The following is a 12,713-nucleotide window of genomic DNA, read 5'->3' as shown; positions in this document are numbered from 1 at the left end:
TTAATGAAAATTATTCCGTTTATTATAAAAATATATTCCTTTTGAGGAGTAAGTACAATTTTCATGATTAACACAGGTGTAACATAATTGATAAATAATCTTATCTCTTAAACATAAGATTAAGAGTTTAATCTTTGACTACTATAAATGAAAAAACAAAAGTTAAGAGAGAATTCTATGTATTAATATGTTTGAGAAATTAATCTTTATTTTTTTGGCATAGAAATACCAAGTTCACCAAAAATGAGACGAAGGAAGGTCATATTTAACTTTGTCTAAAAGTAATTATAACGAGGAAGAATTTTTTAAGTTTGTCAAAAAATCTGTTGTAGTGAGAATTTTTTTAAAAAACTTATCCAAAATATTTAAAATGATAAATAGTTTTTGAGATGTTTTCATAAACCTAAACAAGAGATTTTAAACGATGTTAAAGTCATGTTTTTATACTATTTATATAAGTAGTGTTGTTTAATTTTCTCCGGACACAATTATAAACAAAAAATACTTATTTCACACAGACTAAAAATGTTAGTTTATTTCTTTTTCATATGAAAAAAGATTATATTTTCTAAACTATTTTTAATCATGTTTATTAGATGGTGTTGAAATCTAAATTATGTTTTAAAATAATAACATTAAAAAATTGAATTAATTAAATTTATTAATATTTCCGTTCATCAAAGTTACACTTTTTTTTAACATTTAGAATATATTTAAGTTTTATCTTTTTTTCTCATAGGAATAAAAAACATATATTAAGTGGTTGATAATAAAATATATACATATTCAGCCAACTGAACTATATCATTTAATTAAGTTTCCGACTAATATTTTTAAGAAATAATTTTATTCCAAATACAATATAAACATTTTTTTAATAGAAATTCAAATACGTACTAATTCACCATTCCATGAAAGACTTATTTCTTTCTCCTACATCCATGTTATGTCGGCAGTGTATGTCGGAAAATTTATTTCCGTAATAAATAGGAGTCATGAAATACGCCTTTTGTTACATGTCTTGAAGAAGCGTTATACTATCGTACGAACAAATCATAAACGTCATTTCCCAAAACATTTAAAATTTAATTTGGTCCATGTAAATCAGAAAAAAAAATTACGATAATTATCTCATGCTTATAATTTAAGCATCAATTAATTCTTAAATTTTACAGTTTAATACCAAATTGATTAATAAAAATATAATTTATTATATAATTAATCTTTGAATATTACAACTTAATAATAAAATAATCTCCTAAATTTAATAATAATTCTTATATTTTTTTATATGTTCAGGAATTAAATTAAAATTTTTATTGTTTTCTAAATTAAATTATTATTACTTTACACAACATTTGGGGACAAAGTCATTTACCTACGAGTTGGATTGGAAACGAAAACTAATTTTATATTGAAATTTTCGTTTTAAATTTTTAAATATAAATTATTTTGTTTTACATTAGTACTGTTAAAATTAGTTTCAAAAAATAAGGATATGTTTAATCCAAAAGGTTTATGTAAACATTGAATGGTTCTTTTTCAATATTCAAATAAATTTGTGGATTAGGATAAGACATATCTAATTGGGACCACGATTTAAAGATGAGATCTTTTTTATGATAATATGAAATATTATTACTTCTGAGTTTTGATGCTATTTTATTGTAGTCGACAAAGTGACGTGAGGTTGAAGGCAAATAATAATAATAAAAAGATACTTAAACATGTTTTACAGCAATTTTAATTTGGATAATTATTTTTGTAATCTTTAAAAAATTATATTTGTTGCTCAAATTTTTAAAAAATTAATTTTAGTCTCTTTCACTTTTTACCAAGTATAATAATTTGTAACAATTTTATATCGTTAATTTAATTTCTTAAAAAATAATTTATCACAATTTAAAAACGTCAGAATGTAAAATAAAATGTCATAATTCTAAGTTGATATTTTTATTTCTCTTCTTTAAACATATATAAGTAAAATATTTTAACAATTTAAAATCATTAATTTTTTCTTAAAATAAATAAATTTTAATTATTAAAAACCGTCATAAATTATGTAATCATGAACAAATGATAAAAGAGAGACTAAAATTAATTTTTCAAAAATTTTAGAGATTAATAAAAATATTTTTTCAAGTACTAAAAAAATGATTTTCCAATTTTAAATGATTAAAAATATATTTAAATAAAGAAATAGATGCCACGACTTAAATGCAGTCTCAACTTGTCTCCACTCCTCACATGTCATGACTGAGTTGTTGAAAGGGAAATCCTTCTATTTTTAAGTGAACTTTCTGCTTCCAGATATTTTAGCCTCTCTCTCTCTCTATATATATATATATATGAACGGTTCTTCTGATATCTATCGAAGGGACGAAACAGAATCAGAACCAATACAAAACAGCATATATATCTCTTCAGTTGTATATAAGTAAGAGAAGACAAAGCTACATTCCACGAGGGAAGAGAAGACGAAGAAACAAAGCTATAAAGGACTGCAAGTGAACCTCGCTGGCCACATGCAAAATATTGCCGCTGCTATCATTGGAGGTATTACATCTAATTATATTCATACACTTATACTTATTTTATTTTTTTTGTCTCAATTATTTTATATTCCATTTTTTTTTCACACCTATTTATGTCAATTTTAGGATGGACACACAACTTTATCCTTAGTTGAGGGTGTATTACTTCTCATAAAATATGTTTAAATTAAAAGTTTTTTAATATTAAGTTTAGAAAATTTTATGTATATAAAAAAATAAAAGTTTAAATATATTTTAGTTACATCAAATTTGGGGTCTGTCTCTTTTAGTCCATCAAATTAAAATTTATGTTTTTTAGTTCTTAAATTCTCAAAATAGTTTTTTAATACTTTCTGACTATTTTTTAAGGCTTGAATGTATAATTTGTGATAATTTTTTTACTGCAAAAGGAATTAAAAAACACATTTTACAAATTTAAGGAACTAAAAAATAAAACATATAAGTTTTAATTTGGAAGACTAAAAATAATAAACCTTCAAATTTTAATTTTAATTGAACGACTAAAAATATATTTAAGAAAAAATTATTTGGTACCTTATTATACTAATTATTTGATAGATGGTATATTATTTAAAATATAAATAAATATCTATTGCTAAATATATAATATACATGTAACCAAAAAATATATATATAATATACTAATATATATCTAAATTATCTGAAATTAAATATACACAATTAAAAAGATAAATAAGTTTTTGTCAAGACAATCATTTTATAACTTATTTAATTAGTTTACAAGCTTGTATAATCAAATTAAAAGTGTTTGATAAATAAGTTTATTTACTATATTTTATAACTTAAGTAACTTATAACTTAGATAAACTTTTAGTGAAACCAACCTATTCAATCTAAACTTAATAATTATGATGGAATTGCAATGGCTGCTCTCCCCATTATGAAATACTGCCTTTATATATTCCCCCACTTCAAGTAGTACACTCACCACCCCATTCCAATTCTCTCTCAGACACTCAGACATAGATAAATGATAATGGCACAGGTTGGGACAGTAATTTTCCCCCACTCCATTTTCCAGTGCCCATTTATTTTTGTTTTTGACAGAAAGTGCGAATTTATTATTGAACAATGAATAATGATTCATCAACATTCATCCACTCTAAACATCTCATTAATACATAATTTTTTTCTTCATTATTACATTAAATAATCTATTATATTTATATTTGTCTTTTCTATTCAACAAAAAAAAAATCTCTTCTCTATCTCTTTCTCTTACATACTAGGTGTTAAATATATATTTGATCTTCACAAATATTTCTTTTTCACATTTTCACAAATAAGTACTATTGATATCCGCTAGTACACACTTTAATACATGTTCCCGATTCTATGATCGATCCCCAATTAAAAAATTAGCTTAGCGCGATGGATTCACGATTTGTAACCTTGCTGTACACATCCATCCTATACTATATATTTCTTCCCATAAATGCTTCAATATTCAAATCAGCAATTAGCAACCATCAAAATATCATATGATAAAGACAAAAAAGAAATTTCAGAACAATGAGACCACAGATCCATGCACATGCATCGAATATGTAATATCAGTATTACTTTCCATGTATGCTTAAATATTCAAATCACCAATAACAAACCACTTAGGAAAAAGAATCAAATGTTCAGTTATAATGACAATTTCAAAAATCAAAGCTCCAACGTGCATGATCAGGAAGGCACCTATGAAAATGCATCCTACCATATTTCCATTTCAAAAATTAATTTTTTAAAAAGTTACAAAAATTAGTGTTCCAAAAACTGGGTTCAAAAAACCAGTTAATCTGTCAAGTATCCACCTCAAATAATAAATCATTGAACTGAGCCCGAGAAAAATGGGTAAATCGTCAAAGAACTAGAAAAATCGGCAAAAAAAAAGTAAAAACTTGCAAAAAACAATTCAAATTAAATTAATAAAAAGATATGCTTAATATAACATTATTTTAATTTTTTTCTTGAAAATTTTTTAGCCTAAAGTCTTTTTTATATTTTTTTATTCTAGATGTAAATTTATTATTAATAATAAATAATGTAGTGTATTACTGAATCATGCATATATCTAAATATTATGATATATTTGTTCTCAACCTTTTTGTGTACTTTGAATGTTAAGAATATATAAATTATATTATATTTTTAGTTTTTAACATTGTAAAATTATGATATTATATTTTTATAATAATATTTTATGTATCATCATCATCAATTTGTCTGCAATTCGACTTTAAACAAGTGTCTCGACCAATTAAATAACCATTCTAATTTTAAAAACATTAAAAATAATCGTAAACGTGTGGAGAGAGAGAAAAAAAAAAGTTTGCAAAAATAACTCCCTTTGTAAAGATGCTTTCCAGTTTGTAGCGTACCATCACAAAAAGAAAAACAAATAATTAAAAAAAAAAAAGACCCAGGAATTGGAAGCCCATGAAAACAAATCATACCAAATATTTGCCCATATAAAATATCATCGATATCTTATGATTCTTATCAATTGCAAACACACACACACAAAAAAAAGTTTTCAACAACCAATATTCTTCCAGCTTAATACCCAGAAAAAACAAGACAGACAAATTCATATTATTAAACAAAATAACAAGCTCAAGGTTCATGTCATTAATAGTTGTAGAAACTCAATGCCTGCCTCTCATTCAACAGCAGAAAAAAAATGGTTTGTGAAATTAAGTCTATCAGTAAATGATTGGCATACAAAAACAATTACAACCATACAAACATGAACAACAAAAAAATACCCTTAATCACAATGACTTTTTCCCGTAACAATCTGGAAATTCGAAGGCCCCTACTGAATGATTCATCGAATAGAATCCTTGTTTGCATAGGCTGAAACCCTGGCAACCACGATAGGAGAGCCAAAGGGCCATAACAATGACCCCAAATAATATATCATATAAACGAGCCAAGGAAACAACAACATTCCAAACTATGGTGCACTGCAAATATAGCCTGTTGTGCAATCAATATCATACCCCATCCTGTGGGAATGAATGCCACCAAGCTAGTAAAAATGTTCATGAATTTGAATTCAGTGAATTTCATCAATGCAACTATCACAAGTATGGCAATAACTATGAGAATGAATTGGACCAACCGGTAATAGATGTGGTGTTTTGCTTCATATTCATTCTGAGCATAAGCTACCACCACATGGTCCCAAACACAACAAACACATAAACCCAAGATAGCAAGTAAACAATAACGCTGGTGCTTCTAGCGGCTATGCCTAGCTGATAGGCAATTCCATATTGGAATATGAAGAACCGAAGGTCTAAAATTATCTCCAAAATTAAAGCCGGTTACCTTAAGATGACCTTGCTCTTCGTACCACCATTTTTCCCAGCTTTGTTCAGCTTTAGCAAACACCCTTTGGCGGTGCCAAATCCAGTTTATGAAGTCATCAAAATCATACACAGTTTTCAACCAGTCAAAGCCAGAAGGATTGAACACAAACGGTGCCATGATCCATGATGCAACCAAGAACCAACTAGAGAAGGTCATGGTAATGTAAACAAACGTGTCAGTTGCTACAGTGCTGTGTGATGCATAAACTGTTACTATTAGCCCCAGTTCAATTGCTTTCATAAAATGGCTGCGAGCATAGAGTCTATAGTTTTCTGCAAAACTCTTATGCTCCACTACAAAGACACGCCCCGTGACTCGGTATTTTGCTCCACCATGCAAGATGATTCTTCCAAAGAAGTGGCTGCATGTGCCCATAGAGAACGTGTAGAAAACTGATGAAAGTTGGAGCTGCATGGTCAAGAAGTCCCAAACAGCTTGAAGGAACCCTTGTTCAAGGGAATTCTCCACAATCATTGGAAGGGTAGTGAAAAGTCCAATTAGGACTATGAACTACTGATTCAAGATTATACCTAGTGCTTTGTTGTTGTTGCTGTTACTTTCCATAGCATCTTCAATGCCACTAAGAGCAAGCAACAATCTGCCCCATAAGAATACATATACGGTGAGAACCACCATCATTGTGTTGAAAAAGAACCCCACTGTAGTGTAGAAGAATGACAACATACGAAAAAAATCAAGCCTATGGCCCAATCTATACGCATTTCTGCTTAGTACTTGCTCCCCATTTCCACTTGCAACCTTTGCTTCAAACATTGATATTTGGTTCAATCCAACATCCCTTCCTTTTCCAACCTGAATGTATTCATGATGCGTGACATTACCTCCACGAAGTGTGCAGTTAAAGCCGGCAAAGATGTCCTCGCTTATGCTGATCACTCTTGAGGCTTTGCTGATGCCACCACCTCTAGTTATGAACCAAAACCTGTCAAACACATCAGGGTGGCCATAATGCATTTGAACTTTGAGAGGGTTTGCCAAAACCCTCTGCCCCAATGTGACAAAACTCGTTTCTTGACCTGACATGAACCATACAAGAGAGGAAACAGAACCGGTAAAAATGTGTTCCCTCACTCCAAGCCCAATTGTCTCCACGGAAACCAACCTGCTATGATCCACAGATGCAGTATATTATCACATACCATGACCAATTATTCTAAAAATATATAAGAACATACAAAATATAATTAAAATTAAGAACATATTTTTTGGGCATTACTGTAAAGATGTGGCAATGTATTAAAATTAAGAACAGTATCAAACTCATTCATTTACTGGGATCATATATAAAGATGTGCAAATGTCCCTTTTTTTGTTTCATTAAGGACAATGATTCCATAAAGATGTTGGTCTACACTACATGGTTTGTCTTGCCTGGTGGGAAGTGTAACGGTTATAGCGCGGAAAGAACAAATCAACAAAAGGCGGGTTAGTTAGTTACCAGTTACCACGTTGAGTTCTTCTTTTCTTTTCTTTTTTCTCTCTCTTCCTTTTCTATACCTATGAAGCTATGCCTTGACAGCCTTGCGGTTAGCACTTAGCTCCTTCAATTGAGAAATGAACAGAAGTATACTTATACAATAAATGTGCATAATTTGTTTTCAATAAAGAGAAATAACAGAAGAAAAAAAGAGAAGAATGTGATGAAAAGATAAAGAAAAAATATTTATGTTGTCAGCATTTATATTCTTCGACAAACATTAATCATTATTTTTATTGGAGATTATTTTGTATTAATATCATGATTAGAAAAAATAAATTCAAAACAAGAAAAAAAAGCATGTGATGAACAAATAAAAAAAGTCATAAAAATAGAATTTAACTATAATGTACTCATACAAATTTTGGATGTTATCATCGAATTATAAATTGTTATACATAAAATTTGTAATAAATATTTTAGAATATTTTATAAGTTAAATTACTCGATTAATGCTTGAACTATTCGAAAATTTTCAAATATGTGAAATAAAATAAAAATAAATAAAATCCTTGATCATATATTTTTTTAATTAAATCTCTTGAGTTTTTAGAATTTTCATAACAGTTTCAAGCTATCATAAACTAACTTCAAAAACCTATGCTCTTTTTAGTTTATGAACTCAAAAAAAAATAAAAAAATAAGAACCTACTTAGAAGTAAACTCTTAATTGATTTGGTGACGCAAGATTAATTCTCCGTTAATCAGACCAAACCGGTTGAATCAAATGTAAAATAACCAAAAATGTAGTGACCAATAGAATAAAAGAAAATGGTTATGAATGACAAGCACTTGTTACACGCAACAGTTTTAGGTTACCATTGCTGAGTTACTTTGCACGGGTTGATTTTAAATGATTCAACTTCAAATAATTTAACAACATTCAATTCCGTTCACTGAATCGACACTAAATCTTGTATATAATATATGCTATATACGATAATACAGTGCACATTACATCAAGGTTTGTTATTACATGCATACTAAAACACGCAATGATTTGAGGGTTTGAACGGAGACAACATTGTTTATACAGGACATGCAGGATAACACTGTTCAAACAGAATTTGGTGCACACCATTGTTCAAACGGTATATGCAGTACAAGTTCTTTACCCTGACCATCCCCTCTGGGGATTATGCACATTCAACCGGTCATGTACAGAGTTAAAATCTATAGGTTGCTGAGTTTCCTCCATCCTCTGGATAATGCTTGCTACATGATTGCCTCTAAATCCCATGCTCACAAATTTCTCGATCAAATCATTGTAGGGATGGCTACGAATAAATTGTGACTGGCTAGGACTCGGGACCATAAGATTATGTGATGCAGGGTTGTGAAGGGATGCACTAGTTGGAGGATATCCAGCTTGAGCATAATGAGAAGGTTCAGGTGGATAATGTGCTCTGGCATTCTCACCATCATACACATTGTAGGAACTAGCCGGAGGACGCATGGTGTGCGTTCCACTATTTCCATACACATCACCTGGCTGTGCTGAAAAAGAGCCCCTCATGTGCTGGAGCAGAGGTTGCTGAGGAACTGTTCTACCAGCTCCGCTATATCCATATGGCATAGCATCACTGCCGCCACCACCACTGCTAGATCCTTGGGGTGGAATTCCTGAATAAGGCATTTGCATTGGCACACTGTTTGGTAGTGTTTCTGTGGGAAGAGGATTTGTAGCTTGGCTGGTAGCATATGGAGTGTAAACATTTGTTGAGGGGGGTCTCACTTGAGACACTGCTGAGGGTGGTTGTGGAGGTGGCACTTGCACCTGCTGTGGTGGTAACTGTGGAGCCCATTGCTGTTGTTGGTACTGTAGCTGCTGATACTGTGAAAATTGTTGCACAGGTGGGGATTGGATTACCTGAGATGATGATGTTGATAGTGGAATTCGATACTGTGGATCAGAAGGCAAATACTGATTCTGAGGAAGCTGAGTAACAGCTTGTGGATTGGGCAAATGGGTGGGCATCAAGTAATAATGAGGTCGTTGAGTGGCTTGGCTCACATTTGGGGCTGGCACTTGATAGGAGGATGCCACAGGCTGTTGCCGGGGTGCAACTTGATGTGGTAAGGCAAGAGCTAGCTCTTGGTTCTGTGTGTCAGATACATTATCAATTCTTTTTGGATCCATGGAAGAAGGTGAAGATCTCTCCTCATTTGACTGCAAATGGCTTGAGGAAGATGATTCTTTCCGAACATGTTTAAGCTTGGCTAATTCTTTCCGAGTCTCAGCTAGCTCTTGCTTGTCTCTCAAAATTAGCACAGACCTGTGTACCTATATAAGCAACACAGGAAAATTAAATACATGGCAAAATGATGTCAACTCTCAAAGTATAAGTGGCCAGCCAAAAAGTGAACAGCTTCATGTAACATGTTAATAAAGGATAGCTCTGAGATCCATGTTTATAACTGAGTATGCTGCCGCCTACCTGAACAGCATAATTTTCATGTTGATAGGAGTAGCAGCAAGGAAAAACGGATTATTCTAGCAATAAATGATTCTCAATTTAGCAACAACAACGCTGAATAAAAAATAGTTTTGTAATAGACAACCTTGAAGAAAAAAATCACGCAAGATGAACATTTAGGTTAACAGATTCAGACAGGACATTTTCCAATAGCTTCTAGTACTGACTAAAAAACAACAGCCTCGGACATCATTTTAATTTTTACCATACAGATGAGAACATGATTTTCTAGCTACTCATCCACCAGAGATATAATTTCTTACTTTAAGATAAAACTATTAATCAAGCACATAAAAAAAGAAGGAGAAATAGAAGCTAACTTGAAGGGCATAACAGAATTCTATCAATTAAAAATAAAACTTACTTCCTGAAGGTGTTTATCAAGAGATTTGAGTTTTGAATCTGTTTCCTCATGGTCACAAGTTAAATCAGATTGCATTGCTCCAATTGATTTGTCAAGATTGTAACAATATAATTCCAACTGTGACAGCCTTGTACTAAGTCCCTCAAGAAACCGCATAAGGTTGTCAGCATGTGTTTTCATACTCTTCTCAACAATTGCAATCACATCCTGGCTCAAAGAATCTTCAGACGAACTATAGGCTGTAGCAGGAACTACTGATGTTCTTGCCATCCTTGATGCATGAGAACCCTGCAAAAAGGTAGAATTTTCAGATTTGGGATCCAAGATCACTTGATAGGCATAAAAAGTACATGTGGTCCATTATGATTGCAAGTACAAAATCCCATCTAAGAAATGTTAAACTTGAGAACGGTCAAATCAATAAAATAAAGCAAGTAAAACAATTCCAAGCTAATAGAAATTCAAATTACCCGCAATTTCAACTTAAACACAATGAGCCTATGTCACTTTGTTTTTCTCAAGGGAAACAAATAATGCTTGTCAATCCTCACCGAAGAAGTTCATCTACTTTAAAGTTTAAACACACTAAAATAAGCATGTTGACACAAGTCTCCCTCCTAAATTTACATTTTCTTTTTTTCTACTTTGATCTTGGCCAATAAATTTGCTAGATATAATTAAATTTTATTGACCTACTATTAAACTTTGTTGTTATTCTATTGACCAATCAATAGAATAACAACAAAAGCCTTATCCACCAGGTAAGGTTGGCTACATGGACCGCACAAAACCTTATTGGCCAATCAATAATAAGTTAAAAGAAAAGTCCCATGTGTTTATCAAACATACAGTCATTCATCCTCATTAGTAAGTGGAGAAATGCTGGCAACACATTATGTAACTCACTTTTTCTATTACTCTATTGATACATTTTGAAAATTGTTGTAAATCACAAAATTGCATGGGTACCACTTCTTATTTAATGCACCCCGTCATAATTTTGTAAATTTCAATAAATTTTAACCAATACACGGTAGTGTATTAGAAAGAATGAGTTAGAAACTAGTATGTTGCTAGCACTCCTCTTATTCAGTGTACCCAACCCTTGGGTAGGAGCTTCAAAGCAGAAAGCTACCCTTTCTACACTTGAACATAAATTCCTCTTTCATTCTTCTTTCTGCCAACCAGTACTCATCAATCTCGCATCGATGCCTAAAAATCCTTAACTGAAGAAAAGTCCAGCAGAGGCATACATGAAGGAACATGGAAAATGAAAATCCCCCGTTCCCAAACCCAAACTATATTAGAAAAAAAGAAATCTTCATTTTATTCACACCCAACCAGTTGAAAATTTTCTTTTCTTCGTGCTCTTAATTAACCAGCTCATGCATCCATGCAGAACCCAGCCAAATGGCTCTGCAATCTACTCAACAAAAACGAGACCTTCGTTTCACTAACATACTAAGAACAAAACACGACCAAATTTCCTTCGCAGCAGTGAATGCAAGAAGCTTCTAAAAACCCAACAGAGAAATAAACAGAGCAACGAAAAACAATTCGTCCAAACGATCAAAACATATTGCCAAAAATGAAAACTTTCCCCAGACCCTAGCCATTTGCTCAGACCCAAATCCGGAATTTTCCTTAAAAGAGTGAAAAACACGAAGTCAACTATGAAAGCCGCCGTGGGTAAGTTTATGTTACCTTGGCGGGATCGATGTGAGTGCCGTCAGAAGAATCGTGGTTGGTATTGTCCTCCTCGTACGAACAAAGGATGTCGCCGGAACCCAAATCAAAGCCGTTGGAACCACCGTTGCTGCGACTAGAAGGTAAAGACGCCATGCCCGGAGCTCAAGCTGGAAGGTGTCTTTGACGCAGAGAGACAAGTGTCACGTGAAAGATATAGGAATCTGTGGAGTTGAGATAGAGTATTAAGGTTACTTGTCTGCTAAAAAAAGGAACTTTCGTTTTATTTGCAAAATTGGGTGAGAGGGGAATTAAAAAAACGTGACAAATCACTATTAATTAATGGTATTTTTGTTAATGGTCGTATTGACGCACCACCTATCTCTTATGATCATTCCTTATTGGCAACTAGCAATTCTTTTGTTGAATGTGACCACGTGCCATTAAAAATTACCAGAATTTGATTTTCACAACACCGATAAACGAACAGGGAAAATCCCTGCAACAAATAATCAAATTAAGTCTATTTCACTAATCTCTCAATGAAAACAATCCAATTCTTTTAAAATTATAATTTTATATCAAATGCTATAATATAAATTATATATGCGTAAAAAGTTTGGGGGGTTATGAAGAGGAAATTATCTTAAGCTATGAAGTATATCTATATTTATATTGCAAAAGTATTTCTACAGTGCTATCAATTATTGTTTAAACTAAGTTTTAAAATATTGTTTCTAGATATA

General features: G+C 31.6%; 1 protein-coding gene and 1 pseudogene across 1 annotated transcript; both read right to left on the bottom strand.

Moving 5' to 3' along the window:
- Positions 1-5,297: 5,297 nt before the first annotated feature.
- LOC114379034 lies at positions 5,298-8,521 on the bottom strand (annotated as a pseudogene).
- Positions 8,310-12,245, bottom strand: LOC114380310 (abl interactor homolog). Its single transcript, XM_028339319.1, has 3 exons — positions 11,986-12,245; positions 10,282-10,569; positions 8,310-9,724 (listed from the first exon to the last, which is right to left on the bottom strand). Exons 1-3 carry the CDS (start codon positions 12,121-12,123, stop codon positions 8,552-8,554), a joined length of 1,599 nt encoding a protein of 532 aa, XP_028195120.1. The 5' UTR covers positions 12,124-12,245; the 3' UTR covers positions 8,310-8,551.
- Between the last annotated feature and the right edge of the window lie 468 nt (positions 12,246-12,713).

The sequence above is a fragment of the Glycine soja genome, chromosome 12 (assembly GCF_004193775.1).
Source record: "Glycine soja cultivar W05 chromosome 12, ASM419377v2, whole genome shotgun sequence".
Lineage (NCBI taxonomy): Eukaryota > Viridiplantae > Streptophyta > Magnoliopsida > Fabales > Fabaceae > Glycine > Glycine soja.
The sequence above is the reverse complement of the archived record's forward strand: the minus strand, read 5'-3'. Positions and strand labels throughout refer to the sequence as shown.

What these genes read in the sequence shown, in the direction of transcription:
- LOC114380310 (XM_028339319.1), bottom strand. Translation starts at nt 12,123, where the DNA reads ATGGCGTCTTTACCTTCTAGTCGCAGCAACGGTGGTTCCAACGGCTTT. An exon ending in CTCACATCGATCCCGCCAAG is followed by an intron (nt 10,570 to 11,985) that starts GTAACATAAACT and finishes ACCTTTTTGCAG; the next exon opens with GGTTCTCATGCATCAAGGAT. An exon ending in TTGATAAACACCTTCAGGAA is followed by an intron (nt 9,725 to 10,281) that starts GTAAGTTTTATT and finishes TTGCTTATATAG; the next exon opens with GTACACAGGTCTGTGCTAAT.